This window comes from Erpetoichthys calabaricus, chromosome 8 (genome assembly GCF_900747795.2).
Source record: "Erpetoichthys calabaricus chromosome 8, fErpCal1.3, whole genome shotgun sequence".
Classification (NCBI taxonomy): Eukaryota; Metazoa; Chordata; class Cladistia; order Polypteriformes; family Polypteridae; genus Erpetoichthys; species Erpetoichthys calabaricus.
The window spans coordinates 136,035,170-136,054,712 of record NC_041401.2 but is presented as its reverse complement, the minus strand read 5'-3'; the positions used below and the strand labels follow the sequence as shown (position 1 = coordinate 136,054,712).

Here is a 19,543-nt window from a genome sequence, read left to right as displayed (position 1 = left end):
TAGCTTGCCTGTGAAGAAAGCGAAGAAAAAGTACTTACTTGAAATATAGAGGAGATATTAGTAATGAAGTATTTGCGTGAAACAGCAGGGTCCATTTTTATTTTACAGTTAACTCTTTAACAAGACATTTGACCCCTACTCCATCTATTTTTAAATATTTATTTACAAATAGTGTCTATAAGATTTCAAATAAAGGAATACTCCATCCAAAAATGATACATTTTTTTACATGTAATTTGTAGTGGGGTAGGGGGAGAGGCATATCTTCAGTTCAAACACACAGTATTCTGGAAATGACATTGTTCCTGTTGACATTCAGTGTGGACTTTTCAGAAAGTAACAGTAAATACATTAGCAAAAAAATGCTTACATTTTGCATATTTTCACCATACAAATGGATAATGGACATGTGCATTATGTGTCATGAGTTATGTGAGATTGTTTTCTTTTTTTTCCGCTTATGTTTAAGCTAAAACCTCTGAGAGAAAAAATACACTTGCTCCTTTAATCATACCCCTTGCAAATATACTTGACATCATAATATATTTAATAGCAACTCATTTGCATTAAAAAAAATAAGGTATGTACGAGTAATAAAAAAAAAAGTGTAAAATATATCAAATCAGATATCTAATTAAACAAAATCTAAAATTTGATTAGAAGAATAACTTACCTAGGATTTGTTTATCTATTACTCATCCCATGCTGTTTGTAGTGATGCATGAGAAAGATATTTAACCTCATGTATTTATGGAAAAGTATTTAATAAATCTTTTGATACAGTGAGCTCCAGCAGAGGCCAAAACTGAATGAAAACAATCTCAAGTTACTTACGTCACATAATCCACATGTCAGTAAAGTAGTCCTTTTAACCCATCCGGCATAAAATAGCATCTGAAATAATAATAAGCCATTTTTCCACAATGATCGAAATGTCGCAATACCTGAACTCTCCATAGCTCACCATGAGATGTGATATTCCTTTCAGCGTCCATTAGAAAGCAATCGAAACTGGCCAGTTTTGAATTAATTCCAACTTACTTTTATCCTTGTTTTAGATCTTCAATCTTGCCATCCTCTGCTGCTCTGTTCTACCGATAGGGTGTGAGATAGCTTCATAGTGGTAGTGACAACCGTGTAGTATTCCTTTTAATAATAAAAAGGATGTCTTGTATAATGAAATAATTTTTTAGTGACGGATTACATATATATTTGTATGTAGGTATCATATGCTATATTGAGTTCAATTTAATGTTATTCCATGTTGTATTTTAATTGTACAGAAGGCTACATAGCCAAAGAATTGTGTCATTTTTTTTTCAGCATGTAAATAAACTTTACCTTATTCATTTATTCATAATTGTATATTATGCTAAGTAAGTGCTTCTGGGCTAGAATACAGTCGGAACCAATCAACCACTAGTTTTTTTTACCAAGACTTCATTTGAAAATAGTACAATTACAGAATTAGGCCTTATTATGCAGCCATTCCTTGTGGCATTTTTTTTTCTTGTTTTTTTCAGGTCAATGGTGTAACCTTGAAGACTGGCATAGAGTTTGAGCCAGTGTTGCTAAATATCATTTGTCTTAATGAGAGTAAAGAAATAACTGGAGGTGCTACAGAGTTTAAGGAGACACAACAATGTTTTGCTAGGGACACATTGTTGCATGATGCTTGTGAGGCTGTTATCCAGGTGGAGTTTTCAAAAGAATTTAATATATATCATCAGCGCAAGGGTCAGAAATTTCACAGTAACAATTGGACTAAGTACTCTGCAACTGACTTCCTTAAAACCATCTCAGATTTGTCACTCGAAGATGGAGACTCCATTTTAGTTGTCAATCCACATAATTCTGATTCTTGGTAAGAAGTTTTTTTTTTGTTTGTTTTTAATTGCTCAGCTAATTAATACTCTGCCTGATGACTTTAAAAGTAGTCCGTGCCTTTTCAAAAAATTCAGTCATAGTATTTGTACTATATGGCTATTTAAATAGCAGTGTATAAAAAAAGCACAAAAATATTGGAGTAACTCATGCATGTCAATTTCTATCATGCCTGCCCAATTAAGAGTTGGATAATTTGCCATCCTTTGAATTTTTTGTTTTATAGGCCAATGCATTAAGCTATAAACAACACTGTCTGTGCTTATACTTCTTTTCTATAATATAACATTTTCAGGAAAAATGGTCATTGACCATAGTGTGTCCTCAACTGGACGGAACAGCTCTATAGTCAATATAAACACAAAACAGAAAAAACTAAATATGTTGCACATTCATTTCTGTCAAAAATTATAATATTAACACAAATTTTAATTGTAATTTTAAATGTGTAATTTTAAAAAGCAGCTATTATGTTGTTCTCTAATTTTAAGTCAGAATACTCTTTAATGGTTGATTAGCCTTTACCATTTCAGTAAGATTAAAATTTCTGACTTTTTTTGCAGTCTCTTAAAGCAGTCCGGAAATGAACTTACCTTAGTGTTAGAATCAGAGTGGCTAGAAGTAGAATACTTTCCGAATAGAAAATCCTCTCAGAATGAGAAGAAAACAGTGAAGGTTCCTGCTGATGAACGAATGGTAAGAGGCTATGCAAAAAATAAGCCTTGTTTTCTTCCTTCTTTTTTTTCAAATTTTTTGTGCTGCATAGTGTATGGGCACTGCTTTCTGCATTTTGACCATTGTATTAAAATTTTTGTAAATGCAATCAGACATCATTAACACATTGTTATATGAAAAGACAATGCTTAAATGCGCAGAGGAAGGGTTGCTACATAGTACAGTTAACAGATTCCTTGACGCTCTTATTTACCAGTTTATCTAGAAGAAACTGAGTGAAGTACTGTATCACTTGATTCCTGACCGCTTTAAGTGATTTGTAGTGTAGGTCTGGCTCATGTGTTTTCAAGGAAACCCTCTTCTTCAGGACACAGCAAACCAATATTGAACTTAAAAAATTATTAAACAAGTAAAGAGAACACAATATATACAAATCCACTATCCAGGAATCCAGTGATACTTCACTCAGTTTCTCCTGATGCTATGCCTGTTTAGGCTTCATGGTATATTCCCTTCAGTGATTATTGTACAAATCTAGGACTGATTGGTTCATTTAGTGGGCTCACACTGTATTTTCTATTGTTCTGTTTTGTGATTGTTTATTTGTTAATTTTTATACTTTTTCATAGATGTTTTACTCTGTATTTTTTGGTTCTGGTTTTGTGGCACTTATAAAACTTGCTAGGGGGCTTTAAACCTCCCAACCCCGCCCCACCCCCCCCCACCGCCTAACCCCCCCCACCCCCCCGGGGGTCGCAATAAGCGACAGCCACTTCACATTTCTGCCTCACATTTCTGCCGCCTGTGTTATGTGGGGGGAGGGGGCGGGGCATTTAGTGGGAGATCGCAGGCTAAGAAGATGCAATTGCATCAGCTGCTAGCTTGATGCAGCAGCTGTCCTTTTGTCTCACTGCCTTGTCTCGCAGGGCTTTAAAGTGTCTCTCGCATGATGTTAAAGTGTATCCGAGAAAATCATGTATTGTCTCCTTCCAAGATTTTTTTTTTTATAATAGAGAGATATAAAATATGAAAGAGATTGTGGATTTATTTTACTTGCATGCTTTTCATTGTAACACTGTTTGAGTTGTCAATTAGGGTTTGGGTTTTGAGATATGTTCTTTGCCTTAAGTATAACATTTTTTTTCTCATGCAAAGTTTGTTCTTCCTTTATTATAAGTTCAGTAATACACATAGAGTGGCATTATATACTGTACTTTTTGTATTCATTGATTGATTTATTTTGTTCAGTTTCTGCATTACTCTAGTTTTGTGGAATTACACTTAGTAAGCAGAGAAAAGCCAAGCAAAATGACACCTTTTATTGGCTAACTAAAAAGATTACAATATGCAAGCTTTCGAGGCAACTCAGGCCCCTTCTTCAGGCAAGATGTAATCATAAAAGGTGTCATTTTGCTTGGCTTTTCTCTACATTCATAATGGCTAACACGGTACAACACCCTAGTACTACTTAGTAAGCAGGTTAGTCTATTTCTTTAACAATTTCTATGGTAGTTTTGTTTTATTTTATAGCTCACAGGAGAAACACCAGCTCCCTACCACAGTGAACTGGATAAATGATTGATTGATTTTATGTAGCCCAATTTATAAGCTTAGTTCTGTTGTTAAGGCATAAATTGAATAACCATAAATAATACAGAATGCAGTATGAACAAAGAAGTACAGTATAGATGATGATTTTTAAAAAATAATTTAGGATCTTAAATATGTGAAATATCAGAGTTTGTTCTTACATATTGTATTTTATTTCTTTCCCACAGTTGTTGTCTGAAATTAAGCTTAAAGCAATTGAAGAACTTGAACTGGAAATTTGTCTTGGTAAGAAATATGAAAAATACTTTTATTAAGTGTACATTACAAATTATCACCCTGATGTGAAGTTAAGGTTATAAACAGTAGTGTTAGGGCGGCACGGTGGCGCAGTGGGTAGCGCTGCTGCCTCGCAGTTGGGAGATCTGGGGACCCGGGTTCACTTCCCGGGTCCTCCCTGCGTGGAGTTTGCATGTTCTCCCCGTGTCTGCGTGGGTTTCCTCCGGGCGCTCCGGTTTCCTCCCACAGTCCAAAAGACATGCAGGTTAGGTGGATTGGCGATTCTCAATTGGCCCTACTGTGTGCTTGGTGTGTGGGTGTGTTTGTGTGTGTCCTGCGGTGGGTTGGCACCCTGCCCGGGATTGGTTCCCTGCCTTGTGCCCTGTGTTGGCTGGGATTGGCTCCAGCAGACCCCCGTGACCCTGTGTTCGGATTCAGCGGGTTGGAAAATGGATGGATGGATGGACAGTAGTGTTATAAAGCAGCTGTATGATATACATATGATGAAAACGTAAATAATTATTTTCTTTGCAGAAAGCAAAAGCTGTCTGAGGCAGATTGACAGAAATGGAAAGCTGTTGCCCCCAGGTATTTTAGCTTTATATTTTAAGGTTTATTAAACTTGCCCCATCACTGGCAGTTTATTTGGTATGCTTATACAATCAAGCATTTTGGATTTATGTAGAAATGATTTAATTTTGTTAATAGTTTTTGTATTTGTCCTGGTGATGCATTTAACAGACACTTTCAAAAAGCTATACCAGCTGGTGAAACTCTTATTATTATTTTTTTTTTTTTTTAGTGAGGATGGGGAACATGCATTATGTCATGTTTATGTTGTGGTAATATTGCATTATTCTGTAATATGTTGCAAATCCATCTTCCATGTATTACATGTCTGCTTGGTTGTTGCATTCCATTGCAAAGTATTTTAAAGTGTTAAAGTTTAGATGGAATATCTTCTCCTAGTCACTTTTTGCTTGCAATTTGCTCTTGGTCCCCCCAATCCATGGTTTTTGCTTTGCAGTATTGTTCAGAAGTCATATGATGTGTGGTATGTTGGAAAACCAAAAGAGGAAACGACTGTAGAACATTTCTCTACCATTGGACAGCCTAATTCTGCAAAATCTTAATGTCAAGCACTTTTACATACTTTTGAGGGTTTATTTGTGATCTTTTCACAATTTTTGGACATTTATTAGTCAGTCTGAGTCAGTTGCAATAAACTAGCTGAGTTAGCCTGCTGTTGCACATTAAGTTTCAGACTAGTTAGATGGTTACGTTTTTAGGAAATCTCTAAATCTGAGCTTGTTTGGAGTGAAAAAACATGTAAAACAAAACTGAACTTGTGTGTACTCCAGTTCAATGAATTTGGTATAGTACTATTACTAGTCTCTCTATTATAAAAAAACAAAATCTTGGGAGGGAGACGAGACGTGATCTTCTCGGAAGACACTTTGATGTCACATGAGACAAGGCAGTGATACAAAAGGACAACTGCTGTACGGGCTTTTAAATTATCGATGCGCAGCGCGACAAGCAGAACACACAGATTGGCAGCAGTAGCAGCAACAAGCCAGCAGATGATCCGACCACATCTCCTTAGCGTGCGTTCAGCCCCCCCCCCATCACAATGTGCGCAGTAGAGACCCAAAGTGGCAAAAGGACAGCTGCTGTACAGGCTTTTAAATGATTGACGTGCAGCGCGACAAGCAGAACACGCAGTTCGCCAGCAGCTGATACAACCGTATCTCCTTAGTGTGCGTTCAGCCCCCCCCCCCCCTTATCAACGCGAGCAGCATTATACGTCCCGCAAAAAAGAGATTTAACCATGCCCAGGGCTGGAAATAAAGGACAAAGAGTAGATGAAAAAGTAGAACGTTGTAAAGAATTCAAAAATGTTGGCGCAGTACACATGCACAGCAGGTTAGAGATAATGGAAGTACGAAAATGCCAAAGTCTCAAAAAATGGATAGGAAAGATTGCATTAGCGCAAACAAATGGAAATTATTACTAGGTGAAATAACGGAACAGTGAAAAGAGATCAAATATATTGTTCGGATTTAAACTTTAAGCCAGAGACTTGTAGATCGTCTAATTCATGTTGCCAGCGAGAATTAAAAGATTCCAAAAACATTGTTGTGGTATGAAGTCCCGTAAGACGGAGACATTTAACATGAGATTCTTTCAAGTCACACCCTACTTTCAACTATTTTCAAACAAAACCACGGTCATCTAACCTCAGTCGCGTGAATGCTTTTGGCAGACACACTTCCTGCGCTCTCAGCTCTTATAAATTTTATCAGGACAATAATTTTATACGTTCTAGATGACAAGTCAATGACAAAGTGCAGAAGAAAGAGCATGAACAAACATTCAAGAAAGTCGTTTTATTTATTAGAGAGAAAGAAACAATATTCACTCACAGGCAGGTATACGTTGCATTATCACGATGTAAGGCCAAACACGGAATCAAAATTCAGTGCGATCTTGAAGAAAAGTTAATTTACAAATACAATGGAGGTTCGGTTCACGAACGTTTCAGAACATGTACAAGTCAGTTTATGACCAAAAAGTTCGCCAAACTTTTGCATCTGTTCACGACCACACACGGTATACGAACAAGCCAGTTTCGGTTTGTACGTGTTCAGTCTCTTCCTGTGCATTTCCTGTGGAGTGAGTGAGTGAGTGAGAGAGAGAGAGAGAGAGAGAGAGAGAGAGAGAGCGAGCGAGACACACACACAGGCGCGAGAGAGAGACACACACACACACACACACGCACGCACGCACGCACGCGAGAGAGAGATACACACACACGAGAGAGAGAGAGAGAGAGAGGGCTGGACGCTTAAGGTAGGAAGGCAGTTAAAGAATGCACTGGGCTTGTTTTTGTGTTCACTTCTGTTTACAGCGATCGGTTTGTAGCGTGCATTGTTGCAATGTTACTTTTCTTGGTGGTTTATTAAATTACGGATTTTTCAAATGTTCATTTTTTCCCCATGCTTAAAACTCATTAAAAAAAAAGTGTTTTTAGCGCGCGGTCCGTAGTACTATAGCGCGAACTATTGCAGTGTTAGTTTTCTCTGCTGTTCAAGGTTTTCTCAGTGTTATTCAATGTTTTTACATTTAGTTTACTATTAAGCTGTGCATTCTATGGTATAATCAACTATATTTGTGCTTAAAAACTTTGAAAAATATGTATATTTACATACAGTCCATACAGTCTGGAACAGATTAATTGTATTTACATACAATCCTATGGGGGAAATTACTTCGGTTCACGACCAAATCGGGTTACGACCAGAGTTTTGGAACGAATTATGATCGTGAACCGACGTTCCATTGTATTGTTTTTATAAAAGTTGTAAAGTAAAAGTGAAAATAATGCATATATAATAATTCCCATGAAAATAACAATCTCTTTAAATTGTTTATCTGGTAAGCCAAACCCCGGGGGTGGGCAAGCGAAGCGTGCAGATGGTGGAGCCCCCTAGTAATTTAAAAAAAAAAAAACTAGCTGCTAGAGACTGTAAATCAGAGATTTTCAAATAATCTAATTCATAAGGTAAAATTTATGCGATATTAATATATAATTATTAGGCTTGGGAAAGTTAACGTGTTAATTTTTGCGATTAATGTGGCCTGTGTAATGCGTTAAAAATATTGTCACATCCAGTGCTGGCAATAAGGCTATCACGTCTGGCAGGGTGGCATTTTCATGTTTTTCTTTTTCACATTACAAAACAATAATACAATAAAGTTGCCACATGTCAGTATGTGGTACTGGTATTCCATTCCTTGATTTATACATGACATAGGTGCAGAAGTGTGGAAGGAAGGGGGTTTATGATAGTCCTGGAGCAATCCTAAAAAAAATAGCAAAGATAAAAATTACGCTCTCTCTCTTTTCTTTTTTCATGTTATGTTTTTGTAAGAAGAGCGAATCAATGTCCTATCAGATATGTGCAAAATATGTTTTCTTTGAATGCCACTAAAACAAAAATAAGTATCTTGTACCTCTGTATTTAACTTGTCAGTCTGCCAGGTAGCTCACAGTGCCCTAATATAGTAACAAATTTATACAAAACAAAAGTGTAATGATTATACTTACCCATTACTCCAATTTGCAGTATCTTTGCTAATTTATGCAAAGAACTCAACATAACCACTGAAGTAATGCACGGTGTCAGTTTTTAAGCGAGAGAGTTGTTACAGTGAACTTTTTAGCATGCCAGGAACAAAGGTGTAGGTAAGAACAGTGTTTTCCAACCATTTTTCTGTGGTGGCACACTTTTTTTTTTTTTTTTTTTTTAAATGCAAAAAATCCCAAGGCACACTATGACTCTACTAACAACAAAAGCATTTAATCTATACACTTGCTAAATGGTCCAAAGGAGCGGGGCTATCAGAGACATGAGAAAAAAAAGCAGCTTGGAGGTTGGTGTTCACAGACACAGCACTTAGTGAGCACTTTGGATGCATTTACTATCTGCTTCATTCCTTTGCCCACACATACAGGTGGTCCTATATGTCATTCTTGGGTAGCTGTCACTGTAGAATACATTTATAAAGTCGTTGATGGTGGTGGACAATTAAGGATGGGATAAGCATGTATTTAACACACGTTTTAACGTATGCCTATTTAAGAGATGCTTATTTCAATTAAGTCAGTCTTTAGCAGTTTATTCAAACTCTATAGTCGATTAATTTTACTTTGACATGTCTCCGTCTCATATGCTGTGCCAATTTTAGAATTAATACATTGGCATAATTTTCTTCTTTTTTCTTTGCCTGCATTAATTTTGTGATTCAGTGTATATTTACTTCATGATTTATGTATTTATTTTATGATTGCATGTTTTAATGTTAGATTAATTAATCGCTATTAATTCCATGCAATTATGCGATTATTTTTTTTTTTTAAATCAATTCACATCCCTAATTGTTATAAGTTTATATATTGTTTGTTTATATTTAACCCCATTATCCTGATACTTAAAGACTGCCTTTAGCCTAAAATAAACAAGATTATTTATCATAGTAAGTAATGAAATACTTAATTGAAATTAGTAACAAACCAGCTGAGTACTACAGTTGCAAGTCTGAAATGGAGCACTGCCATACTATTGTGATTTTTATTTTCCTTGTCTGATGAGGTACTCCATACAAACAAGAAAGTACATCTTACTACTCATATCTATACTAACTGTGAAAGGGCTTGTTGGCAATGTAATGTTTTGCTGGCTGTGCTTCTGTTTCTTCCCCTGCCTTGTTGTCCAAGCCTTCTGCAGCACTTTTCATCATATCAGCACTATTTTACTGCACCCTCTTAGGCAAATGTGTGTCCAGACCAGAGTCCATCTAGTCTTGTAGCTGGAGAGAATGACTTGTCTATTGGAATGTCATATCAGAAATGTGTTCTATATTTTAGACAGTTGATTATGTTGCAGAGTTACTACATGCACATGTTTCAAAAAGGTGAGAAAATGCAGCTGTTGTATTCTTTTAGTCCATTTGCCGAGTCTTCTTCAAAGTGGCACATCAGTTCATGGGTAATACCTTGAGGGAAATCTACAGTGTGTCAAAAGCTGAATGTGTGTTTGACTGGTATGCAAATCCACACTATTAAACTTCCCTCTACCAAAGTTTTTAATTAATGTTGCACTTCCCTGCCTTCATTCATTGGTCAAGAATCCTGTATTTAATTCAAAAAGTAAATCACTTTAAACCACCAACCGTGGTTTAAACTATTAATATGCTTTTACTTAATTGCAATTCACATTCTGTCATCGAAAAGAATAGTCAATTTTAGACAATCAGGTTGTCTTATGTAAATTAGTGACTGTATCAAACAAAGCAAATCCAAAAATGCTAAATATCAGAATCATTTTTACATTTAAAGTTTTAAGTTATGCAAGTCTAATAAAAAAGGGGGAAAATGTATTCCCCATTTCTTTAGTATCTCATTATTTTAGCTTTATCTTGTTTCCAGTTCTTCCTATATTGAGATTTTTGTTTTACAATATGTTTTCATCTGTTTATGAGATCTTTGCTAAACTCCAAAGATATCCACTCCTAATAAAAAGTAAAAGTGTGTTGAAACATTGAACTCTTTGATATTACAAATTCAGAAGTTCTGAAAAGTTTAACTTTTACTCCACAAAATGTCAGTGAATCCTTACTTTTTTATATTTAATTACCACTCTCTTAGTGACAAAATCTAGCCATTTCTAAGGCGAATGAATTTCAACAAGGGTAATTACAGCTATGTTTTAGGAACTTTCAACAAGGGTAATTACAGCTATTTTTTAGGAACATTTTTGTAGTGTTATACTAGACAATGCTCTTGGGGGAGGTTGCGGTATAGCAGGTCCACAGCTCATGTCAAAAGGGCCAGTTTTAAATAAATAATTGACGCACTCGTGGCTTAGAGAGGGGGGCATGGTAAGTGTGGCGGATCAGTTCTCAGGGTGATTCGTTGATGCGGGCGTGTACAGGTGAGGAGTCGTCCGTAATTGTTCCCGGGAGCTGTTGATTGCCACAGCTAGTCCACTCCCCGTAATATATAGTAGTGTGAGGTGGCTAGCGAGGGGAGAAAGAAAAGAAACGGAGGTTGCAGGAAGCAGTGAGGAGAGAGAGCCGGTGTGAGCGAGCAAGCAACCGAGCGCTCGTAGGCAACTGGACAGTGAGCTCTAGCAGGGTGTTTGGCCAACACCTAGGCCAGTTGGTAGTGGTGGCCAGCAGAAGGGCTGCACGCCGCAGAAGACAGCGGGATTCGGGAGGCTTTGAAGAAGAATTCCCCAGTGTGAGCATCCTGGTTGCTGGGGAATCCAAGTCTCGGTCTGGAGAATGCGGAACTGAAGCCAGGGATTGGGAAGCCTCCAGTCCACTTAAGTGGTCAGAAGGTCAGCTGCAGTTAGGGCGACTCCCCTGTTGCAAAGCCCGATGGGAGAAGCAGAGGAGCTGCCAGGTAAAAGAAGACACTGGGCTTTGTGTTTTTTAAAGGACTGGTTCCAGCATTGTTTTAACCTCGTTTTAAAGGATTTATTTATTGTTTTAACCTCCACTTCACAACTGTTTTATTGGATTATTTATTTATTGAAGATTTAAGGATTTGATAGACACAGCAGTATTTATTTGAACACTTTGTTTTTGATTCTTGTTTTGTTGCTTTAATAAAAGCACTTGCCACTTTTTTTTACACCATCCCCTTGCTCCATTTGTTGTGCCTTACTGCCAAGCTCATCGGTGACATTACCGACGGTGTCGGGTTCAAGGGCTCCCAAACGCAAGATGGGAGCATGTAGCAGAACCCGCATCGTCACAGAGGTGCCTTAAAAAAATGTTTCAAAAAAACTACATCAGTAGTTTTGACCTGGGACTTAGAGTGGTGTTTGCTGGGAAGTACCTAGTGACTGATGGCAAAAGACCAAAGATCATGAACAGTGCTATTTGGGTAACAGGAGTATGTATGAAACATCCAAACATACTAACTTTTAGTAGTTGAAACATCATCTTAGGACATAATAACAAATAACATGGTCTTATAAAGGCTTACCCATTATTTTCCAAGTTGTAAGTCATTTGTGTTCTTGATATCCTATGCCTAGCCACCTGAAGTGCTGCTTGTATCTATATTTTTTCCTTGCCATGGAAGAAGAAAAATGTATACATTACGTTTATGTAAGAATAATGCTTTTAATTTGCTACTGTTTCCTTAAGATTACATTTTATATTTCTTTTGGCCCTAGGCCACTATTATTATTAAATAAACCCCCATACATTGCTTAGTAACATCAAAACATACAGCTTTAATATCTCTTTTATAAATAAGTAACATACTAAATTGAAAATAAAGTGCCATTTATTTAATGTTTTATGGAAGAAATAAAACTTAAAAGGAAATATTCTATTTGTGTAATTGTTTAATCTTCTGTTGTATTTTATAGAACTGCAACATGGAGTAATAACAGCTTTAAGTCTTTTGTAGTGTGTACCAGCGCTTCACAATATTTAGGAGAGATTTGTGACCGATTCTACCAGGCAGATTGGATACCCCAGTTTATTCAAATTAGTGATACAGTATTTCAGTGTAGAATTTGTTATTCAGTAAAATTAATGAATTAATCAAGTCTGTATAAGTTTTTTGCAAGGCAACACATCTAAAGTGTCATTAAGGTTTGAACTTGTTCATCAATTTATTTTTGGTTTGTTATTGCAGTGTGTGGTGATGCTACTGTAAATGAAGCAGGTGTGAAGTTAAAAAGCACTTTGGCACTTTGTCCTGGATGTGCACCAACATCAACTCAGGTACTTTTCTACATAATGTTCTGGAGAAAATCATGTAATTAAGTCCTTCGGTTTCCAGTGATAACATTATTTTATGTCAGTGGACTTTTCATAATCTAATGTTTGTTTAAATATCATTTTTGTCCATTGGTAACAATTTCTTTAACAACTGCTTGAGTATAAGTAGCTAAAGTACTATTAAACTATATTTGACCCAGAATAACTTAAGGCAAACCAGAATACAGTACAGTATACTAAACATAGAGCTGCCTATTTGATTAAGAAAGCAGGTATTAACAAGAAAGCATAACATTGTCACAAGATTCAATCAACTAAAATTCTGTAGTCATTCTCCATTCCAGCTACCAGAATCCAATGATTCACTGGCCTGATCAAGCTCCCAAACAGCTATTCTCTTCCATGAAGTTGTATGTAATAAAGGATAACTGTTTGTTCACAATACAGTGGAACCTCGAGATACGAGCACCTCTGTATACGAGAAATTCAAAATATGAGGAAAGTATGAGTGAAAAATTCAGCTCAAAATACGAGCATTGGCTCGCGTAACGAGCCACGAGCCGGGCTGTGGGTATAGCTCGCGGCTTAGCAAGGGGGCGTGGTAGCAGTTGCGAGCCGCGATCTGCGGTGTCTGCGTTTCTCGCTTAAGTGCACAGGTGGGAAACTGCCCACATCCATGATTGTTCCTGTGGCTGATGGGCTGCAGCTGCCATGTCCTCCCCGCATATATAGAGAAGCGCGAGCTGGTTAAGGGGGAGAAAAAGTAAAAGAAGAGAGAGAGAGAGAAGGAGAAGGAGAAGGCAGGCAGGCGAGTGCAGGCTCGCGTGTAGCTGAACAGGCGAGCCAAACAGCTGAAGCAGGACGGTGTAGAGAAGGTCAGCTGCATTAAGAGTGTCTCGCCTGTTGCAGAGCCCGCAGGTGAGACGCTAACAGAGAAGAAGCACCGGCGATTGTCATCTGTTTTTTAAAGACGGCATCCTTTTGACGTTTTAACCTCGTGTTAAAGGATTGTTATTCTTGTGTATTTTAAACCTCCACTTCACAACTGTTTTAAGGATTATTTATTTAAAGATTTATTGAATGCTCTACTGCACTTTGGACACCTGTTTTGATTCTTTTAATAATCAGTTATATTATTTACCAGTGTTATTTATTAAAGGTAGACTACAGTATATATAATTTATCAGTGTTACTTGTTAGGAAAATTGATTTTTATGTTAATATATTTGGGGTGCAGAACGGATTAACTGGATTTCCATTATTTTCAATGGGGAAGTTTGTTCTAGATACGAGAAATTCGCTATACAAGCTCAGTTCTGGAACGAATTAAACTCGTATCTAGAGGTTCCACTGTATAAGAAAAATAATTGTTCCAAGGATAAGACATTTTGGCCTCTGCCCAAACAGTTCTTCTTGAATATAATATTGGAATAGTTAATATCTGAATTCATGTATTTTTATGTGTAAAAATGTAGTGTTTTCACTGCTGTGTTTGTTTGAGTATTTAAAGGGTTCAAATGCCTAACTTATTGTTTTTTAATTACAAAAGTACTATTGACAAACCTGACTTTAAGGCCAAGGTATCAGAATGCAGTATTGAGTTCTTTAAATCATTCATCTCTTAATTTTGTCTTCTATGAATCATCTCAGTCTGGATCTCATTATTTTATTAGTCATTATCATTTCACAATAATATATGTTCTGTTTTATGTTGTGTGTGTATATATATATAATAGACTTCAATATGATTTATTAATTTACTCTGCTTCTATATATATTGTGTCTAGGCCGTGTTGTAAACTGTGTACTGAGGTTTTTCCTCATTACCACATGCAAGCAGGAATTTTACTGTACTCTCTGTGTGACAATCCTAAAAATCCTTCATTATTTTAATATATATAAAATGCTTGTATTAATTAATATTTATTTTATAGATTTTCCTTTATTACATTGTGGGAGCAGATCCTCAAACAGAAATGGAAATCGTGGTTGAAGAAAGTACCACAGTCAAGGAGGTAAGAAGAATAAAATGTATTGGTAATTCTTACTTTCTGTAAGATTTTAGTTCATGTTATGACTCAAGTAGAGTGTTGTGAAGGGATCATGGTTGTTTAATATATGCAATTGACCGTAGTTATGATTATTTTATGTCATTTTTATTATTTCTAATAGGCAGATGATTTTTATGCTTGTTTGTCTGATTTAAATATGATTCTGATTTGTCTAACATGTTATTGTTTTGTAGTATTGTTTTTTGTATACATTGTATACAAGAAGTAGCCACCCTTATCTTACATGCTGTAAGAAGTGGTGTTTGGGTCCATATAACAGTCATGGCATGAAGGCATTAAAATAATAAGTGGTGGTCATAGCTTTATAATGTATTATGATTAAGTCATATAATATTCTGCATTATAATTTGTTGGACTACAGTTGCTTTTGCTACTTTGTCTCTTCATTTGACCTTTTACAAAACTGTTACCCAGTAAAACCATTTTTGACAGACTTATCCAAATGGCAAAATCGAAAATCTATTAAATAAAAGTTCTAGTACTTACTGCATTTCTTGAATTAGATATACACATTGCAGACAGGAACAGGAATGTTAAGCATCACATAAAAAATACTGTGAAAAAGACTGCATCTTGCTTCTTATTTAGCTTATTGCTGTAAACATATGAATCCTTAGCTCACTGTAAGTCCAATAAATGAGTATATTTGGAGCCAAAACTGGTTAACAAAATTGATGTAACAGTCCAAACTGGTCTATATATTTTCAGTAGATATACTGTAGTGGTAAAAATAAAATAAAAAAACAATGATTCTTTATTGATGTTATAGTGTATGGTTATTTATTTAGTGTTCACATAAATTGTTTTAAATATTCATATATTTACTTTTATCATATGTGAGCTTTAATGTTGAGTAGAAAAGAGAATTACTGTATATGTTCTGCTGCTTTAAAAGAAGCCTTTTTTTATGGGGATCTTTGGTATTGGTGGTCTTTGCAAACTATTTTACCCCTTGCAAAATCCATAACTTGCAGTTGTGGTAGAATGTATTAACAGGTCTTTCATAGAATAGCAGTAGTCTTATTTTGACAGCTTTAATCCAGTATTGTTTGAAGAAAATCTGTTTTCAGATATTGAATTATATCTTGGTATAGGAAAATACAAGTTTCACTGGAAGGTGGTTATTATAACACCTCTTAGCAATGACTGCATCCCGATACATTAAGACTGTTTCACATATTGTGTGTTGAGGATTGTTGGTGTAGGGTAGGGATTCTCAAGTTCAGTCCTGGAGAGCTGCAGTGGCTGAAGGATTTTGTTGCATACCAATTGCTTAGAAGTTGATTCTTTCTTACAATGGAATTTGTAATTAATTTTATGGCTTAATAGTGTTTTCATTCTGCCACATCAAATCAGTCTTTTACCAATTTCTCTTTTCTGAGAATATCCTTCAACTGATTTGTGAATGAGAACCGATTAGTAATTCTCAAGCCTTCATTATTTTTTCTTACATTCTTTCCAAATACTTAGTTAGATGTGTGCTTCAGGTTCTTGTTTTAACCTGGCTCAAAATCAATGACTGATTTTCCCTGTAATTGAGCTTCTTCTTTAATTAGCTTTTTTCCTCTTATTTACATTCAGTAGATCACAGTCAAGGGAGATTTACATTAAAATTGAAGATAGAAATCTTGTGTATTTTGCCACTAATTTTAAATGCTTAATTCCATCTTTGTAATTTTTTCCTAATAATTCAGTTTTTATCTGGACTTTTCTCCCTTAATTGTAATTTAACAATGAATATTAACAATAAGCAGTAGTGACATCCGGGGCGTATTACGCAAAGCACACTTAGTGAGTAAGCCTTGACCCTCTGCAGTTCGCATATCAGGAGAAGGTGGGAGCGGAGGATGCCATCATCTATATGCTACACCGATCCCTCTCCCACTTGGACAGAGGCAGTGGTGCTGTAAGAATTATGTTTCTAGACTTCTCTAGCGCCTTCAACACAATCCAACCTCTGCTCCTTAGGGACAAGCTGACAGAGATGGGAGTAGATTCATACCTGGTGGCATGAATCGTGGACTATCTTAAAGACAGACCTCAGTATGTGCGTCTTGGGAACTGCACGTCTGACATTGTGGTCAGCAACACAGGAGCGCCACAAGGGACTGTACTTTCTCCGGTCCTGTTCAGCCTATATACATCGGACTTCCAATACAACTCGGAGTCCTGCCACATGCAAAAGTTCGCTAATGACACTGCTATTGTGGGCTGCATCAGGAGTGGGCAGCAGGAGGAGTATAGGGACCTAATCAATGAGTTTGTTAAATGGTGCGACTCAAACCACCTACACCTGAACACCAGCAAAACCAAGGAGCTGGTGGTGGATTTTAGGAGGCCCAGACCCCTCATGGACCCCGTGATCATCAGAGGTAACTGTGTGCAGATGGTGCAGACCTATAAATACCTGGGAGTGCAGCTGGATGATAAATTGGACTGGACTGCCAATACTGATGCTCTGTGTAAGAAAGGACAGAGCCGGTTATACTTCCTTAGAAGGCTGGCGTCCTTCAACATCTGCAATAAGATGCTGCAGATGTTCTATCAGACGGTTGTGGTGAGCACCCTCTTCTACGCGGTGGTGTGCTGGGGAGGCAGCATTAAGAAGAAAGACGCCTCACGCCTGGACAAACTGGTGAGGAAGGCAGGCTCTATTGTTGGCATGGAGCTGGACAGTTTGACATCTGTAGCAGAGCGACGGGCGCTAAGCAGGCTCCTATCAATTATGGAGAATCCACTGCATCCACTAAACAGTGTCATCTCCAGACAGAAGAGCAGCTTCAGCGACAGACTGCTGTCACTGTCCTGCTCCACTGACAGACTGAGAAGAGCGTTCCTCCCCCAAACTATGCGACTTTTCAATTCCACCCGGGGGGTAAACATTAACATTATCTTTAATTTAATATTGTTTTTTGTATCAGTATGATGCTGCTGGAGTATGTGAATTTTCTCTTGGGATCAATAAAGTATATCTATCCTATCTATCCTATCTATCTATCTATCTATCTATCTATCTATCTATCTATCTATCTATCTATCTATCTATCTATCTATCTATCTATCTATCTATCTATCTATCTAAATCAAGACGCTGTGCTTATTTGAGACAGTTTTGGTTCTGCCAAAGAGGGTCCAGGCAAGTCGTACTTGGTAACCGAGGCAAGTAAGTGTTCTGTTTTAGTCTGGTCTGTACCAGGCTGAAAGTGAAGCTTAACATAGTGTTGCATGTTGAGAGTTCATGTTATTCCAGCTCAATGAGAAACAAAACCTCTGAGAAAGGTTCCAGACTTTTTGTCGAATTCAATCACAAAATTCATGTTTAAATTAATATTACTTGTTCAAAATGGTTAGTTATAAAGAAAAAGTATGAAATTTTAAGTCTGTAAACCTCTAACATTAAAGTAATGCAGAGATGTACGATGTGCAAGAAAAAGTGGCAGAAATAAAGACCTTCTAGTATCAACCCCTGTGTGTCACGTACTATGAAGAACTTTTAAACCAGCAACATAAAAAAGGATTAGAAAGAAAGACAGACTTCTCAGAGAGACACTTTCATATCCCGCAAGACAAGACTTTGTGCCAAGAGATTTAACCACACCCGGGGCTGGAAATAAAAGACAAAGAGTAGATGACAAAGTAGAACGTCGTAAAGAATTAAAAAATACACATGCAGAGCAGGTTAGAGATAATGGAAGTACTAAAATTCGAAAGTCTCAGAAAAGTGATAGTAAAGATCGCATTAGTGCAAACAAACGTAAATTATTACTCGGTGAAATAACGGAACAGCAAAAAGAGATCGAATATATTGTTCGGATTTAAACTTTCAAGTCGGATACTTGTAGATCGTCTAATTCGTGTTGCCATCAGGGAAAAGTAGTGTTTTTTCCCAATGAAGAGGCATATCCGCGAGAATTAAAAGATTGGTTGTTTGGTAAAAGTGAAATCCCACGAGAGAAAATTTCAAGCCCCACGAGACAAGACTTTCTGCAAAGAGATTTGGAAAAGTCCCGCCCAAATCTAAAACATTTACAACCACACAAACGGTTCAATCATTTCTCGTTTGTGTGAATGCTATTGTCAGACACAGTTCGTGTAGAGAAAGACGATATTCACTCACGGGCAGTTATACAGTACGTTGCCTTGTCATGATGTAATTCCAAACACGGAATCAAAATTCAATGCGATATTGACGAAAAGGTAAAAGCGAAAAGAGATTGAATATATGGACTTAGGTGATATGATAGAAGTATGTAGATATTGTTTGGCTTTAAACTTTAAGTCGGAGATTGTCTAATTCATATTGCCATCAGGGAAAAGTAGTGCTTCTTCCCAATGAAGAGGCCTATCCGCGAGAATTAAACGTTTTGTTGTTTGGTGAAAATGAAATCCACATATGCGAGCGGCAGAGACGCAAAGCTGGCGCGTAGGGCTGGCAGGGGGTGAAACGCCTTAGTCATATTAAAAATGCAAAATGTCTTCTTATTGAGGATATGCTACTAAAAAGACACTCATAAACTTGGACAAGTCTGATCTGGTACTCATGATGATGATTTTCACGCAGATGTTTGTCGGTCACATTCAATGCATAAAACTCAATTTGCTTTCAAAATCCCTGTGGGATCATCCATGGCTTGTCTCTTTCTTGAAATAATTCAAGGACAGCACAGACCTCTTGGCACAACTATAGTTGGCAAAAAACAACTTTATATGTAATTAGTTTAAGCCAGGCCTTGCAAAGTTATCTTGTTGTAGCAAATGCCTGACCATTGTGCAAATAT

The 19,543-nt window shown here is 36.9% G+C and overlaps 1 protein-coding gene across 1 annotated transcript in view; it reads left to right on the top strand.

The window, feature by feature from the left end:
- usp40 (ubiquitin specific peptidase 40) overlaps positions 1–19,543 on the top strand; it is a 176,345-nt gene that overhangs the window by 72,893 nt on the left and 83,909 nt on the right. The window contains exons 15-20 of the mRNA XM_028807508.2: positions 1,524–1,864; positions 2,448–2,580; positions 4,338–4,395; positions 4,921–4,974; positions 12,608–12,696; positions 14,628–14,708. Of these exons, the coding sequence (XP_028663341.1) occupies positions 1,524–1,864; positions 2,448–2,580; positions 4,338–4,395; positions 4,921–4,974; positions 12,608–12,696; positions 14,628–14,708 (756 nt within the window). The remainder of the gene's footprint in view (positions 1–1,523; positions 1,865–2,447; positions 2,581–4,337; positions 4,396–4,920; positions 4,975–12,607; positions 12,697–14,627; positions 14,709–19,543) is intronic.